Source organism: Anabrus simplex, chromosome 1 (genome assembly GCF_040414725.1).
Source record: "Anabrus simplex isolate iqAnaSimp1 chromosome 1, ASM4041472v1, whole genome shotgun sequence".
Lineage (NCBI taxonomy): Eukaryota > Metazoa > Arthropoda > Insecta > Orthoptera > Tettigoniidae > Anabrus > Anabrus simplex.
In genome coordinates this window covers 363,027,088-363,054,242 of record NC_090265.1, presented here as the reverse complement: position 1 = coordinate 363,054,242, position 27,155 = coordinate 363,027,088, and the positions used below count along the sequence as shown (strand labels likewise).

Below are 27,155 nucleotides of genomic sequence, written 5' to 3'. Positions count from 1 at the left end.
AAAACTACAAAGAAGCCTTTCTGTTGATATAGAAAGGCAGGTGGCGAGTGTCTGCTGTTATAGTGAGAACTACCCAACTATATTGTGACTGGCAGTAAACAAAGGGGCCTGTCATTACAATGAAAAATCCCTAACCCAGTCTTCAAATGAGAAGTGGCGTATGGCGACCTTCCTGTCGTGTTTCTGGGGTTAACACTAATAACCATGCAAGTTAATAAAAACTTACTTACAATATGTACATTACTGTGCTTCACCTAGAATTCTGTATACAAAGTAGAATAGTTCATTGAAGATAATTTATTAAACGACCTTTCCAATACTTTACAACCACTTATAAGTGGTTACATAAACATATTAATATTTAATATTTTCGGGACATGTTTCACCCCTAATTCAGGGCATCTTCAGCCTAAAATAAACCTCAAAAAGTTGCATAAAATATTAAAAGAGAAGCTAAAATATTAGCCTTGTAACCTAATTACTAAACATTGGTACACTTAATGTGAATAATACATTGATGCATTAATAAAACATGTTATTGGAGCACTGTCTATGGTAATTCCAAAATTAATGAGTCCGAGACTAAAATTTCTTCTTATAAAATTAGGTAGTTCTAATAAAATGATTCAGATAAAATTGGCTGTTATTTCACCTAATTTGATATTGTGTACATTGCCAACAAAATAAAGGCGTTAACACAAGCACACAAAAGTATGTCATGCAAACAACGTGTTCAGGGCCGCTGTTAATGTCGTAAACGTGAAGAAATAAATAATGAGGAAACAGAAGCGTCAGTTGATTATCATAGAAAAAGTGGTCCTTTATCAAGTAATATTGTAGGGAACCTTTGTCAAGTGATACCAGTAGTAGTCTGGAATAATGTTCTCTGTAAGAAAAGGATAGAAAGTCGTAAAAAGAGTAAACACAATGAGAGAATCCATTTTCTTGATTAGAATAGATGAGGACTTACGTGTTTTTTGTAAGCTGTTACACATTATCTTCTGTTGTGTTTGTGACCGCCATTCTGTTGGCTCTGTTTCACATATTGTACTTGTGCTACAGAGGCGGTAATGAAATCGGAGTGGAAGGGATTGAGAAGTGTGGAAAAAGAGGAAAGGATGGGTGGAGCTAACTCTGTCGAGGCTGATGAAGAGGCGGAGTTATCATATTTGATGGAAGTAGGCCTACTATTCGAAGATATGGAAGGAGCTTCAGAGTATAAAGAAATAAATATGTTAGGGATCATAACTTTATCCATATTTAATAATTTAGGCATTAATTCATGTAATATATTTTTGATGCCCGTGACGTCATTAAGATTCTGATCCTTTATTATATGTCTGGGCTAAATAAATATATAAACTTTCTAGTTCGTTTAACATTCTCCCTTTTTCTGTATTTCTACTTATCTCTAGATCTTACTGTATGGATTCAAATTAGCTGCCAGTCTCTCTCATATGCAAGTTCATCGCTAAGTATTTTCTATGTTTTTCCACGTTAACATGTTCCATATATCTTGTCATAAATCTTCTTCCAGTTTGTCCAACATATGAATAATTACACTGTGAACATCTAAGTCTATATACTCCCGATCCCAAATAACGATTATTGTCATAATTAACTTTATTATGATTAGAGAATATGGATGCTACATTAAAATTATGTTCTTTGAATACGTTAGCAATCTGGTGAATAGCTGGTTTGTTATAAGTAAATGTAGCAAACTCAGTCTTTTTGGTTGTGTCTGGTATCAGATTCGTTAATAACCTGTTCTTAATTTTATTGATCAGTCGACTGATTGTTTCTACTTTTTAAAGCATTCAGTTTAGTAAGGTTCTTAATATAATTTAACTCTGTCTTCAAATTCTTGGTAGATAGAGGAATTCTAAGCGCTCTGTATATTAGACTGTAAAAATTTGCCTGTTTTTGTGAATTCGGGTGTAACGAGAAATTGTTTATAATTGTAGATGTTTGTACCATTTCCACTTCTATTATAACGTCTAAATTTACAGAGTCATTGTTTAAGAAGCCTTTCTTGTGGACAGTCGAGATTTCTTCTGATGATGCAGAGCACAGTTCTCTGCGAAACGTATAGAATTTCACCTTATTTTCTTGACACGGCACAATCCCATAAGTCTATACAGTATCATGTCTATAAGTATGGGTTGTGAAAGCATCAATGGCAACATTAATTATTCATATGTTGGACAAACTGGAAGAAGCTTTATGACAAGATGTATGGAACATGTTTACACGGAAAAACACGGAAAATTCTCAGCGATGAGCTTGCATATCAGAGGGACTTGCCACCAACTTGAATCCATAGAGAAAGGTCTAGCGATTATTAGAAATATAGAAAAAGGAAGAATGTTAAATGGACTAGAAAGTTTATATATTTATTTAGACCAGATGTATAATAAGGGATCAGAATCTTAATGACGTCACGGATATTAAAAGTATATTACATAAATTAATGCCTAAATTATTAAATACGGATGGTTCAGATAAAATTAGGATTCCTAATATATTTAATTCTTTATAATCTAAAGCTCCTTCCATATCTTTGAATAGTAGGCCTACTTCCATCAAATATGATAACTCCACCCCTTCGTCAGCCTCGACAGAGTTTAGCTTCACCCATCCTTTCCTCCCTTCCACAATCCTCAATTCCTTCCCCCTCCGAGTTCACTACCGCCTCTGCAGCACAGCTACAATACGAGAAACAGAGCCAACGGAATGGTGGTCACTTACACAATAGAAGATAATTTGTAACAGCTTCCAAAAACACGTAAGTCCTCATCTATTCTAATCAAGAAAATGGATTCTCTCATTGTGTTTACTCTTTTTAAGACTTTCTTTCCTTCTCTCACAGAGAACATTATTCCAGAATACTACTTGTATCTCTTGGCAAAGGTTACCTGCAATATTACTTGATGAAGGACCACTTTTTCTATGATAATCAACTGAAGCTTCTGTTTCCTCATTATTTATATCTTCGCGTTTACGACATTAACATCGGCCTTGAACACGTTGTTTGCACGACATACTTTTGTGTACTTGGGTTTATGCCTTTATTTTGTTGGCAATATACGGAATATTACATTAGGTTAAATAACAGCCTATTTTTATTTGAACCATTTTGTTGGAACTACCTAACTTTATAAGAAGAAGTTTTAGTCTCGGTCTCACTAATTTTAGAATTACCATAGACAGTGCTCCAATAACATGTCTTATTAATGCATCAATGTATTATTCACATTGAGTGTACCAATTTTTAGTAATTAGGCTACAAGGCTGACCTTTTAGCTTCTTTTGAATATTATATGTAACTTTTTAAGGTTGTGTTTTGGGCTGAAGATGCCCTAAATTAGGGGTGAAACATGTCCCGAAAATATTAAGTATTAATATGTTTATGTAACCACTTATAAGTGGATGTAAAGTATTGAAAAGGTGGTTTAATAAGTTACCTTCATTGTTTTTGAACTATAACCATTTTCAATAAGGATCAATAATGAGGTTTATAACTTTTAATACAATATAGAATTCCATTGCAGAGCCCAGGTACATCACGTAGTATAGTATATAAAAAGAGAAATTTGTTCCATGGTTTAGCTCTACTCGCATATCACACCAAACAATCTTGATATGATCTAAAAGGGTTGTCCATCTTTCCTGTATGTTGTGTGTAGGGAAATGAGAGTGTGGTCACTATCACATCATTGCTGTATGTTCATATAAAATCCATCAGCCTCGATGAATGAACAATCAAATTAAAAAATTATAACATTTACCCCATTGCAGTAGGTGTTGATAATGCTCTCCCTCAACCTGTAGATGAGCATTGCCGCATATGATGATATTCCAGTACACACTCTGCAAACTCAGCCTCATGAATCTTCAACATTTTGCTGCAAATTGCAATTTTCATTTCTTCTATGATGTGGAGATTACTTCTGTACACACTATCTTACAAACCACCACACAAAAGAAGCTGAAATGTGCTGAAATGGGATAGCGAGCTGACTATAAACCTGCACTAATTATTTTGTTCCTGAAAACATCATGCACAGCATTCATTGAATTATGAGCAGAACGTTCTGTAGCCCCATCTTGTGGAAATATCTGAGCAACCTTTCCTGCTCAGTCAGTTGGGGAAATCATTATTAATTCTATGTATCGGTCAGAATTAAAACTCCTGTTTTAAGGTCATGAAGAAGAGTCTTCATGAATTATCCTTGGATACTCATGTAAACAATACTGGTTATTTTATGAATTTACACGTCCATGCAAATAAAATTATGCCTCATCACAAAACAGCACCGATTGATTTAATTCCCTGCTCTTGACAGACTGAATAAATCAATTGCAATAATGTTATTTTGCAGCTGGATCTCTTGGGTTAAAACTTTGAAATTCAGTGACTTTGTAAGGCTTAAATTTCAGTTTTCTTGCTGCCCACCATCCAGAAGAATATGAAACCTCACTTCATTGAGTTAGTTTCCTTAAAGATTTTCAGGAGTGATCACTTACATCTTTTACAAATTTCTGAACTTTTTTGTCAGTTATGGCAGTCAGTTGTTTAATTTGTTTTATTTAGTACTAAATCTACAATATTGAATTTATTCACAATGTTTTTAATTCAGTAGCGTGTGTGTAATTTTGCTCCAGGAAATTGTTGATGGAATTCTCTTCTCACTCTCCCAGCAGACTCAGGCTGTTCAACAATTAATTCAGAAGCCATGAAACACATTAGACCAATCACATACTGCTGTTTAAGAAGCAATAAAGCTGTGTGGAAGCTTATTGTAGACTAGCTGAGGCCATGCACTATACAAGCTGTGAGTATTGCATTATCCTCTCCCTGAGACATAGTACAGGGAATAACCAGTAATTTGACTGGATAGGTCAATAGTGATGCAGCCGATTTGACCTCCTGAATAAAAGCATGCTTTCCCAGAGCTTACATGACACCCTTTCCTTTGTACTTAAGTGCTCCTTTGGTGAAGCCGTCTCTTGCAAATAGTAATCAGATACAGTCAGCCCCCTATATACTGCCAACCGATACTCCGCCACCCTCAGTTATCGTCCATGACTAGCAATGAACGGATATTACTTACAGAAATAGTATAGTAAATACCTCGATATAATGCTACCCCTGCCTACTACCATGCGCCATTGGGGACACAGGTACAGAAGTGCCACTAAACGCTATAAATGCATTTGATATATTGCCAATCGATGGTTTAAAATTATAAGAAGAATCTCAGAAACCTTTTCTCTGTATGGAAATATGGCCCTTATCTGATCCTTTAGGAATGTGAGTAGGTTGAATGCGCTACCGATCCACATTATCTGCAGCTCATTATCTCGAGTGGCATGGTTCCAGAGATTTACTTGTTCTGGGATTGAATTGTCTTGCCATGTATGGGAATTTGCTTAAGGCTTACCGTAATAGACTGTTTCTGAGAAAAGCTTTGGCAGGATGGACAAAGCAATTTGAGGATAAAGAGCTTGACAGTAGCACATCTTGATCTGTCTCTCTGTCCCATGCATACACGTTTCTAGGGTGAATAAACAAACAATGTTATGTGTGAAAGATAAGTGACAAGTGTGTACTTATAAAGAACAGTATCCTGCCATTAGTCAGAATAACATTGCAAAGAATGTTTTATTTTTGTGGGGGGGGAACCATAAGCTGAGGAGGTATTGGAGTGTGTAACATCTGTCATGGGATTGTTCTCATGCAAAATACAGCCATATAAAATTAAATTTTGATTAATACTATTCTACAGAATCCTTATATTGAAGCTTAAGTCATTCAACTTGCTGAGTTAAAATAGTGATCTCGATTTAATGCCACCCTCTTTATTGCGCCAGCAAATGCTTTAAACAAATGATGGCGTTATAATGAAGGATAACTGTAAGTTTTTCAGGTATGGTACTATATCCCAATTTTACCAGAGGAAAGAATAAATTGGACCTAAATATTTTGAATTATTTCCAGAAGGAAACTTTTGATAACCTATATCATTACTATTCCGAAAATGATAATACTATTAGCAGTAATCATTCAACTGTGTGCTTTTGAATTTTTAATTACTTAACAATATTACATGTCAGCCCCGTGGTATAGGGGTAGCATTTCTGCCACTTATCTGGAGGCCTGGGTGATTACCAGCCAGGTCAGGGAATTTTCCCAGGATCTGATGGATGCTTCGAGGTCAACTCAGCCTACATGACTACAATTGAGGAGCTATCTGACGGTGAGATGGCGGCCCTAATCTAGAAAGCCAAGGATAATGGCTGAGAGGATCCGTCATGCCAGCCACACACCTCGTAATTGCAGGCCTTCGGCTGAGTACCGGTCGCTTGGTAGGTCATGGACCTTCGGGCTGTGGTGCCATAGGATTTGGTTTTGTTTGGTTTAAACAGTAGTACTTACTTATCAGTTTTATACTTCAAAATATTGTACTCTGGCTCAACACAGGAGGCTGCACAACTACAGGCAATTCCCATCTTGTTTGTCAGCCATTCAAATCGTAGTCCTTGCAGTTGATCTAGAAAATGTATTATAAGAATAAAAAACCTTCTTCAACTATAGCTAATTAAGAAAAACGATATCCCATTGAAATTTTTATTTACAAATGAGTGCCCTTCTGCCATTGTTTTCACATAATTGTACCAGAAACCATTCTTTCTAGCTTTTTGTCTTATTTACAGTTAACAATTATACTTCAGAAGCCAAATAGGAACTAAAATGATATGTATTTGCAAGGTTTTCTAAACCAAACAAAGGTGACAATGTGAAGGTACAATATTTTTGCACTTAGTCATCATTAACACCATTTTCCTAAGAAATCTTAGACCTTGTTTTGGTGGCCAGTCTCATGTCATCACTGTATCTCCAAACTATAACTTCTGCTTTCTAATGTGAGTGACACAAGTTTGAAGAATGTACAGTAATATAGCAAAACAAACAGTACTGAAATAACAAACATGCTCTGAGCATCAAGATACTTCATTATAACACACAACTCATATCTAACTGCATCTGTACACCAGCGTACGAAATGTGCATCTCGTTATCTCATGCGTTGTTCATTATGGTCCTGTAGATTGCCGAATATGTAAATGACAACAGGTTGCTGCAAGGACATATAAAGTTACTGTATTTTCTTCCTTAATTCAGGAACATTCCTGGGTAGATCATCTGACTGAAAAACAGATTCTTTCAACATGCACCATACGTAGACATCTAGGGATGTGAGATCTGGGGATTGGAAAGGGTATAACTATTTAAGCGGTCTCCAAAATATTCTTGTAGAAGAGCAAGTGATCCCATTATTATGTGGGCAATAACTTCATCTTGCTGCATCCACTGTCGCTACAGTGGCAGTTTTCTGGTGACATTTAGTACTGTTTGATGTTCAGGGTGTGTTTGTATTCTCAGTACTGTTTGTTTTGCCGCATACTGTATCAATGTAACTTAAAAGCTTTTCAGTCTGTTGAACACACAATTTCAATATAAATATTACACTATAACATAGGCTTACGTGTAAAAACCACATTATTAAACAAGGAACACACTATTAAACAAAGAAAGGTATGTTTCATTCTTAAAAGGATAACATCAGATTCTGTCAAGTCACACTCAATATTTGGGAATATTCACGTTTATTTCTGTTCAAATATATATGAAATTGAAATTTGAACTTATCTTTATTTGCTATTTGCTTTACGTCGCACCGACATACAAGTATACTGTATATGTGTAGGTATTTGGTTTATTTAAATCCTTCTCTGTGTACTTTTTATCATGACAGAAAAATCATTTCTGTACCTAATCTTGCCATCTAAGAAAATTTCAAGTATGCAGAAGACAATTAATTTATTGTATACAGAATTAGTATAAGGTCAGTTGAGGCATCTAGGCCTTAATTTTACAATATGAGCAAGTGATTTTGAATTTTCCTGCCTGACAGCAATAATGAATTTCATTAAAAAACTGAAATAATTTTCCACGTTGTACCATTGCACTATCCATAAAGTGGAAATTTAATGAGATCGAAGGAAAATGCAAGTGCCAGCAGCAAAGTTAAACAGAGTAAATGAACATATAACATCACTGAAATCCAGATTGACGTGATAGCAGAATGCGCAGAATCGCGATGGCCATGTAAATTACCACGAAATGGAATTTAGATTGTTGAGACAACAAAAGAAGAGAAAAATGATGACTTGATCGGTCATTACTAGAGACAGACGTACTTAATCTGTTGTAATTAATCATCGGAACAGGAGAAGGAAATTTACCCAAAAGAAGGTTAGTAATAATCTTTCATCAAATTGTCAATAGACAATGGAAAATAACTGGAGAAAATACAAAATTCCATACTAATTGCTTCCCAAGGTCGGAAGAAAACCTGAGTGCTATACGTACATTAAGTCAACCCACCGAGAGAGGAGAAAGCTTCAAACTACGTATTAACATTCGTAATATCCAAGAAAACAAATTCAATCTTCATAAATCTCAATATATACACTACAAATACTTAGAGAAATAATTGTATTAAGATTTAATGAACATCACCAATATGTATTGTCTGGTACAAATTATATATTATTATTTCATGAACGAGCTTGTCACCATGGTATACTGCTAAAAAGATGAGGGAATAAACTGTCCAAGATGACTTAGTCCAGTGCGAGATGATCGACTGAGACCAGAAATGACATCCGCAGAATCAGCTGCCAACTGCGAGGGTCCTATGGAGTAGCTGAGAAGAACGAACCATCCCAAAAGGCGGAGGAAATGAGATAAGCTTCTTGTTTTTCAAAATCCTTATAGATGATTTGGTAGAAAATAATTTAGTAGCTTACCTGCAAGTGAAATATAATCGATGTGTCAAACATGATCTTCGAGATTAACCTATTTCATGTGGAAAATTCTGACGAATAACTTGTGTGCTAATCAATTTATGTTAGAATAGGAAGTGACCTAGATGTAAATGAATCTCAGTCTTGCAACAGATTTTATGCCATACGGGAGTGCCATACTAGAATATGTATAGATTCCCAGAACATTAGTACGGTTAGTGTAGCTGTTATTTCAAAGAGTACCGAGCTCGATAGCTGAAGTAGCTTTAGTGCGGCCAGTATCCAGTATTCGGGAGATAGTAGGTTCGAACCCCACTGTCGGCAGCCCTGAAAATGGTTTTCAGTGGTTTCCCATTTTCACACCAAGCAAATGCTGGGGCTGTACCTTAATTAAGGCCACGGCCGCTTCCTTCCCACTTCTAGCCCTTTCCTGTCCCATCGTCGCCATAAGACCTATCTGTGTCGGTGCGACGTAAAGCAAATAGCAAAAAAATGTTCAAAGGGTATTGGAGAGATTATACGCTCTATCGTTAAACGTGGTTATGGAACTTAGTAATGCCATTGCACAGGATAATAACTCGGAACATATGAAAGAAGAAAGAGATCCTATGTTGATTATGGATGAAAATTGCAGTAATAACGACAAGGAAAGTGAATTGTGCGAATAGTTAGAGGTATTAAGAAGATGTGCGGTGTAGTACATGAATTATGAAGTTGTAGAGTTGTATAAAGAATATAAGGAAATGTGAAATGTGTGGAAGTATATGTATATTGTGCCCTTTTAAGGCATCCGATGCGGTATTCTTCTTACTTGTTTGATGCGCCGACTGCTCCTGTAAAGAATGGCGTAAAATAATACTTACCGCTCGTGTACTCTTCTCTCCTCAGGGATGGTTACGTCCTTCAGCTCTCCTCGGGGTTGACAGGCCACACAACGTCGGGGGTGAGGAAATGAAAGATGGGGGGTCAACTAACTAGTAAATGACGGTACCCATAGACTGAATTAAGTGTAAATAATAAAATAGTTTATTAACAAAAATTGGAAAAATGTAAAAAAATGAAATTTAAATGGAGTGAAATCAGATAAAATAAAATAGAATTATTGAAATTAAAACAATTTAAAAACCTTCTTTACAACAATTAATCATCCGCCTTAATGATTTCGACTGAAGGTCGATTGATTTAATAATGATGATCACCATCGAACGAAAGCCTCTCATGTACATGACACGAGCACAACAGACTGCTGGTCTAACAAATATACTGCCTTATTTGAACAACACCTCTTAAAAACATTTAAATCGTCCTTTCAGTCAACTGAATTTATATAAATTATTAATTGATTAACTAATCAATCACACTGACCTTTTAATTTATAGGCTTCCTAAGTTTGTTAAATCCAAGTTCATATTAAATTGGCAACCACCTAACTATCAAGTAATACTGTTGTACAGTAACCATGTGTAAATAAAGGCAGTTCCATGAACACGGTATCCCTTACCGTTTTATATAACTTTGCCACACATTTAATAATTCGTGGCTGAACCAAGAAAATTATCATACCAAACACAGAGTACTGACCATCACTTATTTAGTTGATTTATATCTTATTAGCTGTGATAGTCTGGACACTTAAATAAATAAAATAAATTAGGCTAAGTGCCAAAAATTTTATGTTAATAAATGAGTTCGACCCTTTTACAAATTAGTTTTTTATCTAGTCTGCCGCTACCTGTATTTCCATTGGGAATGAATAAATTATGATCTCAAATCTGATGGAGGCGGATTCCATCTTAATTAATTAGTTAATTTGCGGCACTCGTGACAGAACTTATCATTAAAGGTCTATTCATTTACCTAACTAAATTTGTAGTGGATTTCAAAAGCTTGTTAGTTACAATTGTCTTACGGCTTGAGCATACTTACCACACTGATATTTGACTATGCATCATCAGTGATCTATTAACCTAACACATGAAATATTTATGTACAAAATAAACATGACAAATGGAGAAACAACTGCTCCAGAAGAAACAACTAAATTCAAAATAACCTGACTACTCTACCTATTTACATCATTAAACCATCACAATATTTACGTACCATCAGACGCTATAAAAAATACGGTGACAAAAATATCCATCAAGGAAAAGAAAAGCATAACAAAAAGTCTCAAAATACACGTGATCACTGCCTATCAAATTTGAAATACAACATGCAAAATCGTGATGTGGAAATAACTCCCAAAATGATTCAAATAACAACTAAGTAAATTTGACGGCAACCTCTTAATATCAGACGTAACTGGGCATGACATCACTCAATCTTTTACGGATAATAACTCTGAATATTATGTCATCAATGATTACCAATGACTATCAAAACTACCCATTGTTCGGTCGCTCTGTTCATGACTGGACTCGGACTCTCATTTGTCTGTTTCCGAGCACCACGTTGTCCCTGGAAAATATTTGAAATACGCAGGCTTTCCGCCTACAACTATCACACATGTCGTCGAAGTCTTAACTTTGTCAGTTAAAATGTTTACCTCTCAATTCTATTTATTCGTCACATTATTCTTATCGTAGCGCTTCTCAACATAGCCTCGCTCATATCACGCGGGCGAAATAACTTCAATAACACATTGTGTCGTTCACATACTCGTTATTACGACACATGTTCTTCAAATCTCACATTTTTCATTTCACAATTATCGTCATTAGGGACCTTACTATCTCCTGATTCATTTTCTTGATCTCATTTCACCGTCACATGTCATGAATTATCAGAGCTGACTGTCAATGGTTTCCCTGTCTTTATCTATCGACTGTAATAACAAGATTGCCTGCCAAATAGACAGCTACCAAAATATGAATCCAATGTACTCGTAAAGAAAGCGAGTTTCGGGTTAAACGTTACATCACAGCAATAAAAGGTATGAGACATACCGCAAACGATCCTCTAACGCGTGATCACGCAAACATAAAATACTAAATTGGATGCGCAACAATTACAGCTAATTAAACATCAAAATAACACGGCAGCATCCATAAAATCAAATGTCATCAAGTAAAATTCCTATTATTATTATTATTATTATTATTATCAAAATCTGAATTGCACTAGACATGAATTATATGATAAATATTAGGATTCCCATACGTCAAAACAATAGCTCACGCTAGAAAATGATTCAATAATATGTGATAAAAATTCCTGAGAAAAATACGAAGATTATCTGACTACCATATTCATTATATTGTTATTATTTATTATTACCATATTACTGTGACACCATGGCATTTATATCCCGAATCGTTAGATATAACTGTCTTGGCCTCACTCCTAACTCTAACTGCAAATGATATCAAAATCTAATTATATCATCTGGTACGTGAAATTATTATTTACAAGCCTACCTAAATTGCTAACCTACATTTGACCACTGATTGTTCATAGTCCTCAATTATTTTACATTTTAAATAATGCTCATTGCTTTACCTTTTTGTGCTGGGAGACAGGCTGGGTCATCTGCCAGCCTCCGTTACAAGTATTTAGTGCTCCTTCTCCATCTCGATGAGGATATCCAACACTTTATGCACACGCACTGGATCCATTTTTATACTTGCGTTGCACACGATAAATTTTATACCAACACACGCATTTTACACACTCATGTGAAGAAAATACAAATTCCAGCGTGTAGCACCTGACGTCTGGACGTTGAATGTCTGGAACAAGTTACCTGGCCTGGCCACCTCTGCGGTCTCTACTGTCTGCTCGGTCCCCACAGTTTGTTTGTATAAGGGATTACTGGTCGTTCACCCTACTCTGACATTAACACTGGACCCCAGTCCTTGTACCGTTGCATTCCACTAGTAAACACGGTCACCCTCGCGTAATTAGCTCAACTAATATTCTGCTCGCAAGGTCTCAATTTAAATGGCAGTTCTATGAGACTGTGGGAATTAAATACAACGTTCCCAGTGAAATATGGAGAAATCTTATAAAAATTACTGTCCTCCAAAACTATATCTTCTCCACTAGAAATTAACGTACAAGTTACATGTGACGAAAGGGAATGTTCTACAGCTACATGTTATTAAAATTTCCAATGTTCGTCTCTGCTCCCGCCGGTCACAACGTTATAAGCTCTTTTATGAAAGTGTCAAAAAGAAGTAACTATCATTGTCATTTTAACTGAAATGATTGTCTGATTATCTTCCTATACTCCGATGTTGAATAAAAGTTCTGCCTAAATGTTCATCTTCTGACTAAAGACTTTACTCACTTAACTAAAGACTTTACTCACATAACTAAAGACTTTACTCACTCGACTGCCAAAGCCGTCTCTTGGCGCCTTCTGAAGAGTCACCTCTGTACACTGAAATTTCAAGTGAAACTGAACACTCAGCACTCTGCTGCTATCTGTTTTGTAAACACTCACACCCCCACCTCAAAAATAGTTCCACTGGAAGGGATGTGGCGGATTACTACGGCACCTTGGATCATTTACCACTTATCCGTAGGTCAAATGTTCAGGAGATATATTCTAAATATTCCAACTTTTGGTCCGATTGACGTGTTGAACTGCGCTGTCATAAATGATCGTAGGTTATTTAGAAAAATGAAATGCGTCATCCGACTTATTTACTGTTGGCGTATGGCGCTTTCCCGCCATGACGGTTTACTTCCTGGACGAAACCACTCTTGTACACAAAGTTGAAACTTAATATTCAACAGATGATTAACCACGCATTTGCTTGAATAATTCATCAAATATTATTCACAGATCAGGACACCGTATTTCACTGCTATTTCTGTCACCAAATCGCGAAATACTGAATACTGATTCCCGCTAGGATAAGGCGGCAAATTTTGTAATTTTCTGATTGGTTGAGATCTTCCTCGCGGCTGGGCACAACCACTTGGCTATTGAGGGGAGACAGGTATTATTGCTTTCTCCGTCCCACACTAGGGTTGGGCACATTCCAACGTGCCGATTCTCGTGAGAAATCCAGATAGAAAGTCTGCATTCTTCGGTGTAATAAAACTTTATTTGAGAGATCACTTAGCCAGCTACTTCCTGTACGTGACTTAAAGCGTACTCTACGGATATATTTCCAGCCAGTGCGTCTCTTTGGGTGGCGCTTTGTAAAATTGCAAGCTTTTCCTTGCCTTCTGTAGTCTTCACATACGCGAATTCCAATCATTTAATTTATGCATCTAATATGCCCATTCGATTATGGGTGCAATCTATTGTCAATTATAATAAAAGATGGAATATTTTAGATGTTAGCTGATACCAGATAGGATCACGCTTGTCCAAGATGGCATAGTAATATTTTTGTCGTTGGGAAAATGTATACCATTATGATTGTAACATATTCAATCTTAAGTACACCTATGAAAATGAACTACATAATCATCTGATTACCTCTATAGTAGAAATAAATGTCATAATTCTGGATTATGATAGGATTAATCGGCACACATAGAGCTATATTTTATTCAAGTCAAGTCAGGATTGATGTAACAAAATGATTCATTATAAGTGGCACACTAGAATATAATTAATTTCAGGTAAAGTAAACTCGTGTCCTCATCCTGAGGTGGTGCAGCTCTTTTTAGGCACACCCCCATTGGAGGTGAGCTGCATGTACCATTTGAACCACATACCAGCCCTCCTGCCATTCTTAAATTTCTGGCAGTACTGGAAATCGAACCCGGGCCCCCGAGGACGGCAGCTAATAACACTAACCGTTACGCTACGGAGGCGGACATTAATTTCAGGTGATAGTATATCATCATATATGGAAGTATGTTACTTATTGGCACATATCTGATTTAATAATTCCTAGTTAAATAAAATATAAGATATGTATGACATCTTCAACCTTGCTTACATGATACATGAATTAGATATTCAAATGTTAAATGGAATATTATTTCGTAATGAATGGTAGATTAGCAACAGCGAATGTTGGCTGCATATACAAGAAATTTTATTGAGTATTCTATAACCTGAATAAATAACAGTAGTCATAATAAAATTCAGTTAAAATTCAATTAAGATCAAGCTAATGTTCATATAAAAATTCAGATGAATTCTAATAATTTCAGATTGATCAGTGTAAGAATGTAATAACTCAATTAGATGATCAACTTGTGATGTTGAATTATGTAATTCTCTGGAAGGTAGGATATACTAAACTTCAATCTTCAGTTAATGGTATAGACCAAGAGTATAGAAATCAACTTAGAATAATATATCGTCAAGTGCAGATTGTAAGTCGAGAATTTCATCCATACGAGGGTGTAAAGTGAAAATCTAGCACATTTCAATTAATGGTGAGGAGCAAGTGAGCAGTAAAGCAGGATCGTACCACATGGATATGACAAATCTGTTCAGCAGTAACTAATCATTTTGGAACTCTTGTAAATATTATTTTTCCCTTCTGATTCTTTTTATTCTCGTATTATGTGTAAAACAGGGTGAGAATGTGACTTGCGGTGTGAGAATGTGACTTGTGGTGTGAGAATGTGACAGTGACGTAATTTCCTTTGACTGCCCCTTCCAGTGCCAACTGGTGTCAAATATGAGGAGGAGGCCCACACTAATGCTTTGTTTATAGTCAAAGGTTGGCAGCTATGACATCCTTCCTCCATTTATTATTTTACCTTAGCGCGAGGAGTGCGTTTATAATTACTCGTCATTCCTACTCTTTTGTATACACTTGCATTGTCGGTTAACTTCCGCTTCCGCCGTGAATTGTAGACAAAAGGTGAATGGATATTTTGAATCCTTTTGTTTTCTAGGCCATATCTCAGTTTCAAACATGTTGTTGTCATAGTTTTTTCATGAAATGCAAATGATTTGATCTAAGATGAGAAGATTGTGGGATGAAAATATATCTATTAACTATTCCCAACCCTGAAGGGGAGGGGCGGGCCACCTAGAGGGTAACACCCTGTCTCTGGCCAAGAGATGGGGCGGGTTGGGGAAATATGACGGAAGAAGGAGTAGGTGGGTAAAAGATGTGAATATATAGGAGAAGGGAGAGGAATTGTCCCCTATGCCAAATATTGAAGTTCGTTGGGTGAGTTTATTAGCATACATGGTTACAAAGTAGTACAAAGGATATTACACAGACTTGGAAGTATGCAGAAGGATGATATAAGGGCTGTGGGACGAAGGTGGTGTTAATGCAGGGAAGTGAGTAAACTGTGGAGGGGGTTTGTTGGGGGTGGTATTGGATGAGAAAAACCGGGTGGAGGAGGGTAAAAACGGATTTGTGGACTCGGTGGAAGGAAAGGAGGAGCCGGCCGGGGACGGCGACGGGGTGTATAAGGTCGGTTAGCAGGTTGGGGAGGAGTGCGAGATGGTTCAGTGTGATGATGGCAGCCTTGGATTCGTTGTTGATGATATGTAGGGCGATGTCCGGAGTCGGCAGATGAAGGCGAACGAGGTGGGTAGGTCCTGTAGCGCTGAAAATCCGAGTTGCTCTGCGAACTGGTGTTCCTGTCTGGCAGATGTCTTGAAGTATGGCGCCGTTTGATAAGCGCGGGTCCACTCCTGGGATGACGCACTTGCAATCGGTCGATGGTGGCGGCATTATGTCGGTGGCAGTGTCAGTTTCAGGCGCTGGTTGTTGACTTGATGAGGTAGGGGTGGGGGGCATGGTGATAGTAGTGGTGATGATAGGGATAGGATGGGTTGTTACCGTAGTCGTGAGCGAAGTTGTGAGGGAGGTGTGAACTGGGGAAGTTGTGAGGGTGGTAGTAGTAGTGTTCTAAGGAAAGGACAAGGGCTCTGGCGGGGTGTGTAAGGAGGTGGGTCAGGGGAATAGTCCGGGAGTTGCTCTAAAATATTGCTGGGAGTGTCTTCCATGCGATGGAGGCGTTGGCAGATTTGTGCACCAGTGGTGAGAAGATGGTCACGTTCGGTGGATGTGTTGATAATAATGAAGGACGTCGTTTGATGGTACGGGACCTTCATAAAGCCTTGTGACGCTGTATACTCCAGACTTGCGGAGTTCGGATAGGATGGTGTCTTCAGTGATGGATTGTTGGACGTCCAGGACAACACAGGTGTACATGCTGGGAGGCCGACTTCCTAACTTGGTGCCTGGGCTATATGCTTTGTTGGGTCGGCTAGGTGCGAAGATATAGTTGAGCCGACACCCGGGCGAAGCAAAAATAAATGAGGTGATAATGACCGGCGCTGTATATGCTCTCAACTCTGCGTGAGTCGTGAGGTGTTCCCGCGAAAATGTGATACTGCTTTTCTTTTAAATTGATTACGGCTGTGTTTCTCTATAATGTGACTGATTTATAAAAGTAATATTGGTGGACGAAATTACCGAAATTGGTCAGATGATCAGTTAGAAGCAGCACTGAATGAAATCGAAGGCCAAAAAAGCTTCAATTTGTCAAGTGGCGGAGAAATAGGAAAACCATAGGAACACAGTATGGAAAAAATGCACAGAGAACATGCCGGTAAGTCAGGTGGTCAAACAGTGTTGTCCTGTGAAGACGAAACGTCGTCATAACAAGAAGAAGAGACCGTGGTCTATGTGAGAAATGAAGACAGTTTGGGTTCGTGGATAAATCATTCAGACGATGAAAATACGAATGGACAAGAGGATATGAATGTTGATGATCATGAAGATGAATAATCCGATGTAATGGTACAAATAACTAATGAGGAGCAAAGAACTGATTTATCTGAAGAGACTTTGTAGTCGTCAGGTATGATGGACAATTTATTATATCCAGGAAAATTATTGACAAACTTCGACGATGTTGGGGAAGTCGATGACTTGACGGAGAATTGGAAATACTGAAAGTGGCCTGAACGTCCGGGCGAGTTTGGTACTGCAAGGAGCAGGTCGTCAGGAAGGTGTCGTCCCATTTGCGATCAGTCTCATTTGCGATCAGTCCCATTTGCGATCACTCAGGTGGAATACAAGACCAGTTTATTTTTGATGAGTTAAGCATTGTCCCATTTGCGATCACTCTTATCAGTGACATACAAATAGTCAGGTACAGGTTGCTGTGAAGGAATTCCCTATTGAAGAACTGGTACAGGAAGACATCGCTCAAGTAACTGTTGAAACTACATACTAGGATTCTTACGAATCGTATATTGAAACTCATTAAATTACTTATATGCACCGTTTGGGACTGATGCCTTAATATCGGGACCAACAACAATAAACAGGACTCAAGTAAATCTTTTATTTAGAGTTACCAGATGGCTGCGGATGAAAAGGCGGTTAAATGAGTTTTAAGAAGTAGGACAAAAATGGGCGTGTTAAAACCGTTCAATTTTACAACTTCCAATTTCAAAACAAAGCATTTTGCTACGATCGTGCAATCCTTTCTGAAGCAATTGTAGCTCGTCTCAAACTTAACAGTTACCCCCTGCGGGTGGGGGACGCACATGTAGAATACACCCGTGGTATCCTCTGCCTGTCGTAAGAGGCGACTACAAGAGGCCCAAGGGGCTCTCAACTTGGGAGTGTAGATTGGCGACCACAGGGCCCTTAGCTGAGTCTTGATATTGCTGCCACTTACTTGTGCCAGGTTCCTCACTTTCGTCTATCCAGTCCGACCACCATTGGTCAACTCTTGTTCCTTTCCGACCCCTACGGTATTAGAGCATTCGAGGCCTAGGGAGTCTTTCATGTTCACGCCCACCGAGCTCGATAGTTGCAGTCGCTTAAGTGCGGCCAGTATCCAGTAATCGGGAGATAGTGGGTTCGAACCGCACTGTCGGCAGCCCTGAAGATGGTTTTCCGTGGTTTCCCATTTTCACACCAGGCAAATGCTGGGGCTGTACCTTAATTAAGGTTACGGCCGCTTCTTTCCCTTTCCTAGGCCTTTCCTATCCCATCGTCGCCATAAGATATATCTGTGTCGGTGCGACGTAAAGCAAATAGCAAAAAAAACAAAAAAAAATTACGTCCTTCGTGGCCCTTGCCTTTCTTCGTCCGTTACTTCATTTTTCGAAGTGACGGATCCCTTATTTCTTCTTTTCTCTCTCTCTCTCTCTCTCTCTCTCTCTCTACCCTCTGTGGGTGGGGGACGCAGACGAAAAATACACCCACGGAATCTTCTGCCTGCCGTGAGAGGCGACTAAAAGGGGCGACCAAGGGATGGCTGTCTTAGAACCATGAAACTACTTTTGATTAGTACCATCACGCGGGGAACACCATGGGTCGCCTTTACTTGCGAGTTTTTGTACAACTATATTAGGTACACAATAGGTTTGTGATTAGTAGCAGCAGTGTGGCGTGACGTCACGCAAAGCCGAAGATAGCCGACTCCGCTTCCACCCGAAACGCTCGCTTACCTCTTATAGGTGGGCCGCTACAAGGTGGCACTTGACAGTTATAGTTCATGTTGGCATTACTACAAAAAATAATTGAAGAACGTCACCCGTCAATCAGAACGACCAATCCATTACTTTTTATGTCAGATACAGTTAATCGATTTTATACATATTAGCTCGTATTTAATTCCGTAGAGTGCGTATAACCTTTTATATACTTACAAAAACATGAGCATTTAAAAAAAATTGTAATGTTTAAGCGAGCTGCAAAATAAAGATGAACTATTTTCATTTGGTTGTTGTTGGCAATATGGCTAGTATAGTGGTGCCATCTATAACTACCTTGACTTCCGTATTGAAGTGTTGCCGCTTGTCTGTCGTTGCTAACACGTGGTCAGGTGTGGTTCGCGCGTTGATGAAAGTGGTGTTTTTTTGTGAGATAACTGTGATTTTTTTTTTTTGTAACTAGTGCAGTGCGATGTCACGGAAACGACAATGTGATGAATCGCGAAGTGATAATCCTTTGCGCCGAGGAGTGCCCCTTAATAGTCAGGCATGTGAATTAGTGCGGAGAACTCGCGAGTTTTACGGGAGGGAGAGGGAATTCGTACGTTTGCATGGTCGTCCCTCTGTTCCTGCAGATCAAGTCGTGGAACGTACAAGTCAAACATTAGGGCTTTCAAAGCGCACTGTGGTTCAGAAAGGTGTTCTCCTCCAGGAACTGAAGGAAAAATGGACTGGGGAACCTAGCAGTGGCGGAAACAGGGCTGAGAGTGGGGACTTGTTTCTTAGCACGCCAGGAAAGAAACGATTTAAGCCATCTCCTGTTACAGGAATTGATTCTTTCCAGGCTGATGCAATACGTAGACACGTGTACGATTATTACAGCAGGAAGGAATATCCTGTGGTGGCAAAATTAATAGTCTCCCTTAAACAGAAAAATCTTTTCTCCGGGGGTAAAACTTCCTTAAAATCGGTATTGCGAGCCTTAGGTTTCAGATACAAAAAACTGAACGGAAGAAAACTGTTGCTTGAAAAGTCGCACATCGTGATGGCTAGGAGTATTTTTTTAAATAAACTTGTCGGTAAGGATCTCCACGAGGTAATATGGTTGGATGAGACGTGGGTGAATGCTGGGGAGTGCATTGATAAATCTTGGACTGATGACAGTCCTAAAAGCTCCGGTAATCAACCGACTGGGAAGGGCGCCAGATTAATAATAGCGCACGCGGGTTCATCCAGTGGTTTTGTGGAAGGTGGTCTTCTAATGTTCCGATCGAAGAAAACCGGTGATTATCACGAAGATATGGACCATGTTCGCTTTTTAGATTGGTTTAAGAAGCTCCTGCAACAGCTCAAAGGCCCTTCCGTAATTGTTATGGACAATGCACCTTACCACTCGGTAATAATGGACAAGACCCCTACTTCGAGCGCCCGTAAAGAATTGTTAGTGGAATGGCTGCAGGCAAGAAATATCCCAGCGCATATGGGTATGACTAAATTAGCCTTATATGCACTGGTGAAACAAAACAAACCGGTTTCACCGACGTACGTAGTTGATGAGGTAGCGAAGGAACAAGGACACGAGGTTGTTAGGTTGCCGCCGTACCACTGTCACTTCAACCCTATTGAATTGGTATGGAGTGATGTGAAACGCTACGTTCGCACAAATAACAAATCCTTCACAATTACTGAAGTGGAAAGACTGTTCCGAGAAGGTATTGCTCTAGTGGATGCGGCTTCTTGGAGGAAGAAAGTTAGCCATGTCGCAACATTAATTAACTCGGCGATGGCCATAGATGGCATCATCAGTGACTGTCAGGAGTTGATGATCTGCCTGGACGATGACGACGACGATGATGATGATGACGACGACGACAACAGCAACAACAACAACGAAGGCGACGGTAGTGATGGCAGTGATCTGGAGGGTATAGAACCTCTACCAATGTAAACAAGGTAAGAAGAATAACTTTTCTGAATCTTCGTAAATTTAATAGATTTTACTCGAAATCTTTTGTGTTAGCACCGGTGTATATTATCGTAACATTTATTGGTGTATTTAAAGTGAGTTTCTTGTCTGCCGATTTCTTACGCATTCTCTAACATTGGGATAATAAGAACTTCGTAGTAGATTTATCTCGTATCATTTTGTGATATATTTCATTGTAAACTTAATCGGTGTCTTGAAAGTGCGATTGTTGTCGGCCGATTTCATTTGTATCGTGTATCGTCGCGATGGCATTAAAAACATTTCTCTCATGTTTCTAAAATCTTACGTGTCGTGCAATCAGCTGTTGCTATGGCGGCAACATCGCTTCGTGCGCCACTGCAGTGTGACCAACATTTTGCGTAGCTGTCATGTGCAACCTTACGCCGGCCCACCTATAGTATAAGGGCACACAGGAAGCGGCGCGGCGCGGAGCGGTCCGGGCCGATCCGGGGCGGTATGAACAAGTACATACTGAGCTATGGGACTGCACAAACAAACAGCGACTTGAAGCGAGCCGGAGCGAGGCGATGCGGCGCGGGCTAACTTGGAACAGCCGAGTTTGTTTTCTTGAGGCGGGTAGATGCGGGCTGCACGTTGCACCTGGATAGCGAACTACTTGTTATTTAGGTATTTGCTTATTTGGCAATCGAGGCACAAACATTATCGCAACAGAGGTGTGATTGAGAAGCTGTGGGATGAAATAGGAAGAGCAATGAATGCAACAAGCAAGTACCTAGCTGTATTTCGTAAAACAACATAGAATACTGGTATGGTTGTATGTGGTAATGTTAGACTATTTTTAAAGAAATTCTTTTCAATTCAATTCAGTTCAATTCTATTCTAACTACTATATTTTATATAATACTTGTAGACACTATAGTCTCCTTTCAAAAGTCTTTGCTTTTGAAATAGTTGGCAAATATATCTCTGACCTCCTGTGCTCAAGATGTGTACCGTATCTGTTATTTTCCTATGTTTGTGTAGAGTTATGGCTGGAAGTGCATTAAAACGCACTTCTTTGAACACGGGTCATTTTCACCATCTTTGTGCCTCACAACATTGTGGAGAACACAAGCCCACTTTATTATTGTTATAGCGTGAGGTACTGTCGTTTCAATGTCTTTCTGAAAAATGCGCCATTTTGAGTAGAGTATGCTGAAAGCATATTCAATACACTTCCGAGCTCGTGACAATCGATAATTGAAGGTTGTTTTTGCAGGAGTCAGATCTTTCCGTGCATATGGCTTCAGCAGGTACGTTTTCAATGGATTTGCTTCATCTGCAATGAGAACGTTTGATAACATTTCGGAAGAAGTAGGTCGTTCGCAGTCTGGGGGCATGTTGAAAGCGTTTGTTTTTGAGGCGTGCGTATAGGGAAGAAGCAGCAAACGTAGCGCGTCAGCTACCTTTCGCACCTACGTCAATGGCTAAGAATTTGTATTCCGGATCAGACATTCCTTGCAGGACTACTGAGAAAAAACTTTTTGTTTTTAGGGCCTATAGAATTTCGATCCAGAATGTGGAGGACAGTTCATTCTGCAGTGCTTTCCATCAAGTGCTCCTATACAATTTGGGAAGTTCCATAGGTCCCAAAACCCCGCTTTTGATTGCTTCAATCGTTCAGTAATGGCCACGGGCATGTGATCTTCCACTAGATTTTTCCACAGTAATTTGCACGTCTTTATCACAATAGACTTCACGGTTGAATATCCCATTCGGAAAGAATAAGCGAGCGTTTTACACGAAGCACCTGTGGCTAAATACCTAAAACAAAATCAAATTAATATATTAGCAGCAAGAGTTGTAATTTGTTATCAGGTAAGGTAAGGGTTATTCTGCCCGAAAGCAGGTCCGACCCTCCGCAGAGGTGTTCCTGAGCCGGAGTTTACGTGCGGTAGGGTGGCCAGTTCCTTTCCGCTCCTCCATTCCCTCACCCCCCACCAACAGCGCGTGGCAATCCATCCAAATCCTGACCACACCCAATGTTGCTTAACTTCGGAGATCTCACGGGATCCGGTGTTTCAACACGCCTACGGCCGTTGGCATTTCTTATCAAAATATATGTAAAAGTCATTTGGTAGATTTTACAGCAACAGGGTGGCAGAAATTGCCGTCTCCCTTAAAAATAAAATAAGTTGTGAAATTAAACAAATCACTAAGTGATAAGGATCACCAACACTGCCAGTTATAAAGATAAAATTTATACATCTATACTACATAGTATAACAATGGAGGTAGTGTCTGTTACTCTTTAACTGCAACCCGGCTTGACCTACTGTCTTGGGTCTCTTCCCTTAACATATTACACGCTACTTTCCAAATGCATCCCCACCACACTCATACTAAGCTACCCCATTAGCTCATAAAGCGAGTTTGTTGTAGAAATGTTTTTACTTTTTTTTTCAGAGGATAAAGCTCGAAGTGAACGGACGAACATGAGAGATCATTACAGAAAGGAATTGTAAAAGAAGATGAAATACAAATCTGGTGATGCCGGCGGTAGAACGCAACTTTCGACCTGGCCAATTTTTGAGTTGCCCTACTTTTTAAAAGATCAGATGAATCCAAGTACAACTTCTGGAAACCTGAACCCGTCCCGTACGATTTCATTCCCGTCTGCCAACGACATGAACTTCGATGAACTTGATGACAGAAGGCGAGTGTTCGACTGTTTCATCACGTCCTGAAACTCCCTCAAGTATGTCCCACTCTAGCTCAAGTTTCGGTTCTTAAAATCCCCGTAAGAGAAAAGTAAACGTGCAAGATGTCGTGGCAAAGAAAATGTTACTCGTAGAAGAGCAAAAGGTCGAACTCCTTAAAAAAAGTAGTGAACAATGTCAAGATTATCGCTTTTTAATGAACTTGCTGCCTCATTTTAAAGATATGTCAGCTTTAAAAAAGTTAACAATGACAAATAAAATTACGCAGCTTTTCATTGATACGAAAATGGCTAAATCAGATCATGGTGGTGCTTTTGAAACATTTCATTACATCGACGAAGGACGCAAACAACTATGAGACTCCACAACAGCAGTGGTAAAATATAAAGTTTGTTTTGTTTTACATAGTCATTCAAAAATGTTTCCTGAGAGGATCTTTAATTCTGATTTCATTTGTTTTATAAAATGACGCATCTCCAATACATTTAGTATACTTTTAAAAAATGTACTCTAACCTTTATTTACCACCTCTACCGGCTCATTTATTTTCAAATGCAAAAATACTGCTAACGTAATCCACATGAAACTGACTTACATCAGACAAACAACTAGTCTCTCCTCACGAGCGATAGGTTTTCTACAGTTGGTTGGTTGTTTTTCCAGATCGTCTTTAACTTTGCCAAGGATATAATCAAATGTTGATACTGGCATTCTTGTGTAACGTACAAAGTGTTCCTCGTGCCTTCTTAAAACTGATCCCCCTGTGTGTGGGGGCGGTAGAATAACACCTACGGCATCCCCTGCCTGTCGTAAGAGGCGACTTAAAGGGGCCCCAGGGGCTCTGAACTTTGGAGCGTGCATTGGCGACCACGGTGCCCTCAGCAGAGTTCTGGTATTGCTTCCACTTACTTGTACCAGGCTCCTCACTTTCGTCTATCCTATCCGACCTCCCTTGGTCAACTCTTGTTCTTTTCAGACCCCGACGCTATTAGGTTTGCGAGGGCTAGGGAGTCTTTCAATTTCACGCCCTTCGTGGCCCTTGTCTTCCTTTAGCCGAAACCTTCATTTTTCGAAGTGTCGCGTCCCTTCCATTTCTTCCCTCTGATTAGTGTTATATAGAGGATGGTTGCCTAGTTGTACTTCCTCTTAAAACAATAATCACCACCACTCTTAGAACTGGAAATAAGTGACGACACTCTCCATAAACAGCTCTCCTCAAACACACTTCATTCATTTACCCTCCTCCATCGACGTTTCAAAATTGTCAATTTTAAAAAGTTATTTTCACAGAGGCTACTTATACGTGGAGCTTTGGACAGCGCCATGTTGTCGACTACCGCCTGTAAGATGTCGCGTCCTGTGTGTGCAATACCCGCGCAGACGACACACCGCCCCGGCCCGGCACGCCCCGCGCCACGCCGCGCCGCTTCCTGTGTGCCCTTGCACTTACTCTTAGCTGTTCGTAGCACCCGATAAGGGCCACTGTCTGCGCGCGCACTGGGACTCGCATTGATGTAATAATTTAAGAACATACTCAAATATACACTTTCACTGTAGTACTCATATTATAAATTAGATCATCCCAGTAGTCATAATTATTGAAAATAACTGGACTCGCATTAATGTAGCCTAATATTTTAAGAACACACTGAAATATACACTTTCACTGTAGTACTCATATTACAAATTAGATCACCCCAGTAGTCATAATTATTGAAAATAACTAGAAGTACATTTTAAAATTCGAAGTTTTTTCCCCTTCAGAAATACAAAGTACACAATAAATTTGATATTAAATATCACTTTGTCGGAAAAATAATGCTGAACTTCAGCGGGTTAGGAATATACCATAAAATAATTTTATTCAGAACTGTTGTGTTAGCCTGCAACCGTACGTATGTACGATCCCCGAATTTTTAGGTTAGGAAATTTTCGTATATAGTTTGTAATGTTAAAATCATGTAATTTTGTTTACTGAGAATGTAAAAACGTAATATTATAAGAAGAATGTGTAGTTAGGGAATATTGCATATGTGCATCATTATATTTTGTATAAATTTCCGTTTGGGTAAGAGTCTGTAAATATGGCCTAGCCGTAAGGATTGTGCAACCGGGAAAACTGCGACTATATCGGGAAGAACGGTTGAAGTCAGTTGGATGTGTTGCAACAAGTGGCTTGGAAACACGGGGTACGGCAGGTAGTATAGGCTGAAGAATTGGAGTGGATCAATGTGGATGTACGTGAGTGGACGTTCGATGTCACATCAGACGCACGATAGCCAATACGAGGGCTTTGTTTTAAGCGAGGTTGGGTTGACTGAGTGACGCGTCAAGAAGTGCCTGTGAGAGCGTTGCTACCAGTAAACTTTCCAGGACGCTATAACCACGTGTAGCAAGCCTATATAAGCAGGTGCGCGTGTGCGGCAAGTCATTCTAATGCTGTTTCTGATTGTGTTTCTGTCTCTGATTCTGTGTGTTTCTCACTCGGACCGGCAACGGGAGTTACTTTGCGCATAGTCCTAGGCAATGTTGTATTGTTCTTGAGTATCGTTTTCGGAGTGAGCACGCTATATGTCGCTGATGCTAATGAGTTTCTGATGGCTGTTAGGTCAAAGACGCTACTTAAGTGTTTAATTGTAACTCCAACTCTGTATAGTTGGACTACAATTCTTCTACGAGATTATGTACAGTGGATGTGGTGATGCGTACAGAATCGAGATTCGGTAGTGGATGTGTGTTTGAGCACAGAGCTGATTCTTGGTCGAGGAAATGGTCGGCCGAGTATCCACTTTCGGTTGGAGAAACGTGAGGCGCCACACTAACCTGTGCCGCACTCGAGAAGGACTCACGACGTCGATGAAGTGTGTAAATAAGGTTAGGGATGCTCTTCGTAAAGAAGGTTGCATCCGTACGTAGGGAAAGTCGTCGTACTTTTCTCTACCAGAATACGATTTTTGTTATGTAACAGTAGTGAGTGTAGTGGGACTCTTACCTGGAGGTAGGTTAAGAAATGTATATATAGTATCAACAATTTTATTGATAGTTTGTAGTGTGTATATTTGCCTTTGTAAATGACAAACGAGTAGGTCTCGTCAAGTAATGATTTGGTTGTTGTTAGTAGTGTGTATATTTGCCTTTGTAAACGACAAACGAGTAGGTCTCGTGAAGTAATGATTTGGTTGTTGTTAGTGGTGTGTATATTTGCCTTTGTAAAGGACAAACGAGTAGGTCTCGTGAAGTAATGATTAATGTTGGTCGTAGTTGTTTGCACGTTGCCTTTGTGGACGGC

The 27,155-nt window shown here is 39.2% G+C and overlaps 2 protein-coding genes across 2 annotated transcripts in view; one reads left to right on the top strand and one right to left on the bottom strand.

Moving 5' to 3' along the window:
• Positions 1-6,438: 6,438 nt before the first annotated feature.
• Positions 6,439-27,155, bottom strand: part of LOC136867110 (sodium channel protein Nach) — a 159,618-nt gene continuing 138,901 nt past the window's right edge. Inside the window, exon 7 of the mRNA XM_068226713.1 lies at positions 6,439-6,557. Coding sequence (XP_068082814.1) covers positions 6,439-6,557 — 119 coding nt within the window. The remainder of the gene's footprint in view (positions 6,558-27,155) is intronic.
• On the top strand, positions 19,569-21,167 carry LOC137497024 (uncharacterized). Its single transcript, XM_068225484.1, has one exon. It carries the CDS (start codon positions 19,692-19,694, stop codon positions 21,165-21,167), a length of 1,476 nt encoding a protein of 491 aa, XP_068081585.1. The 5' UTR covers positions 19,569-19,691.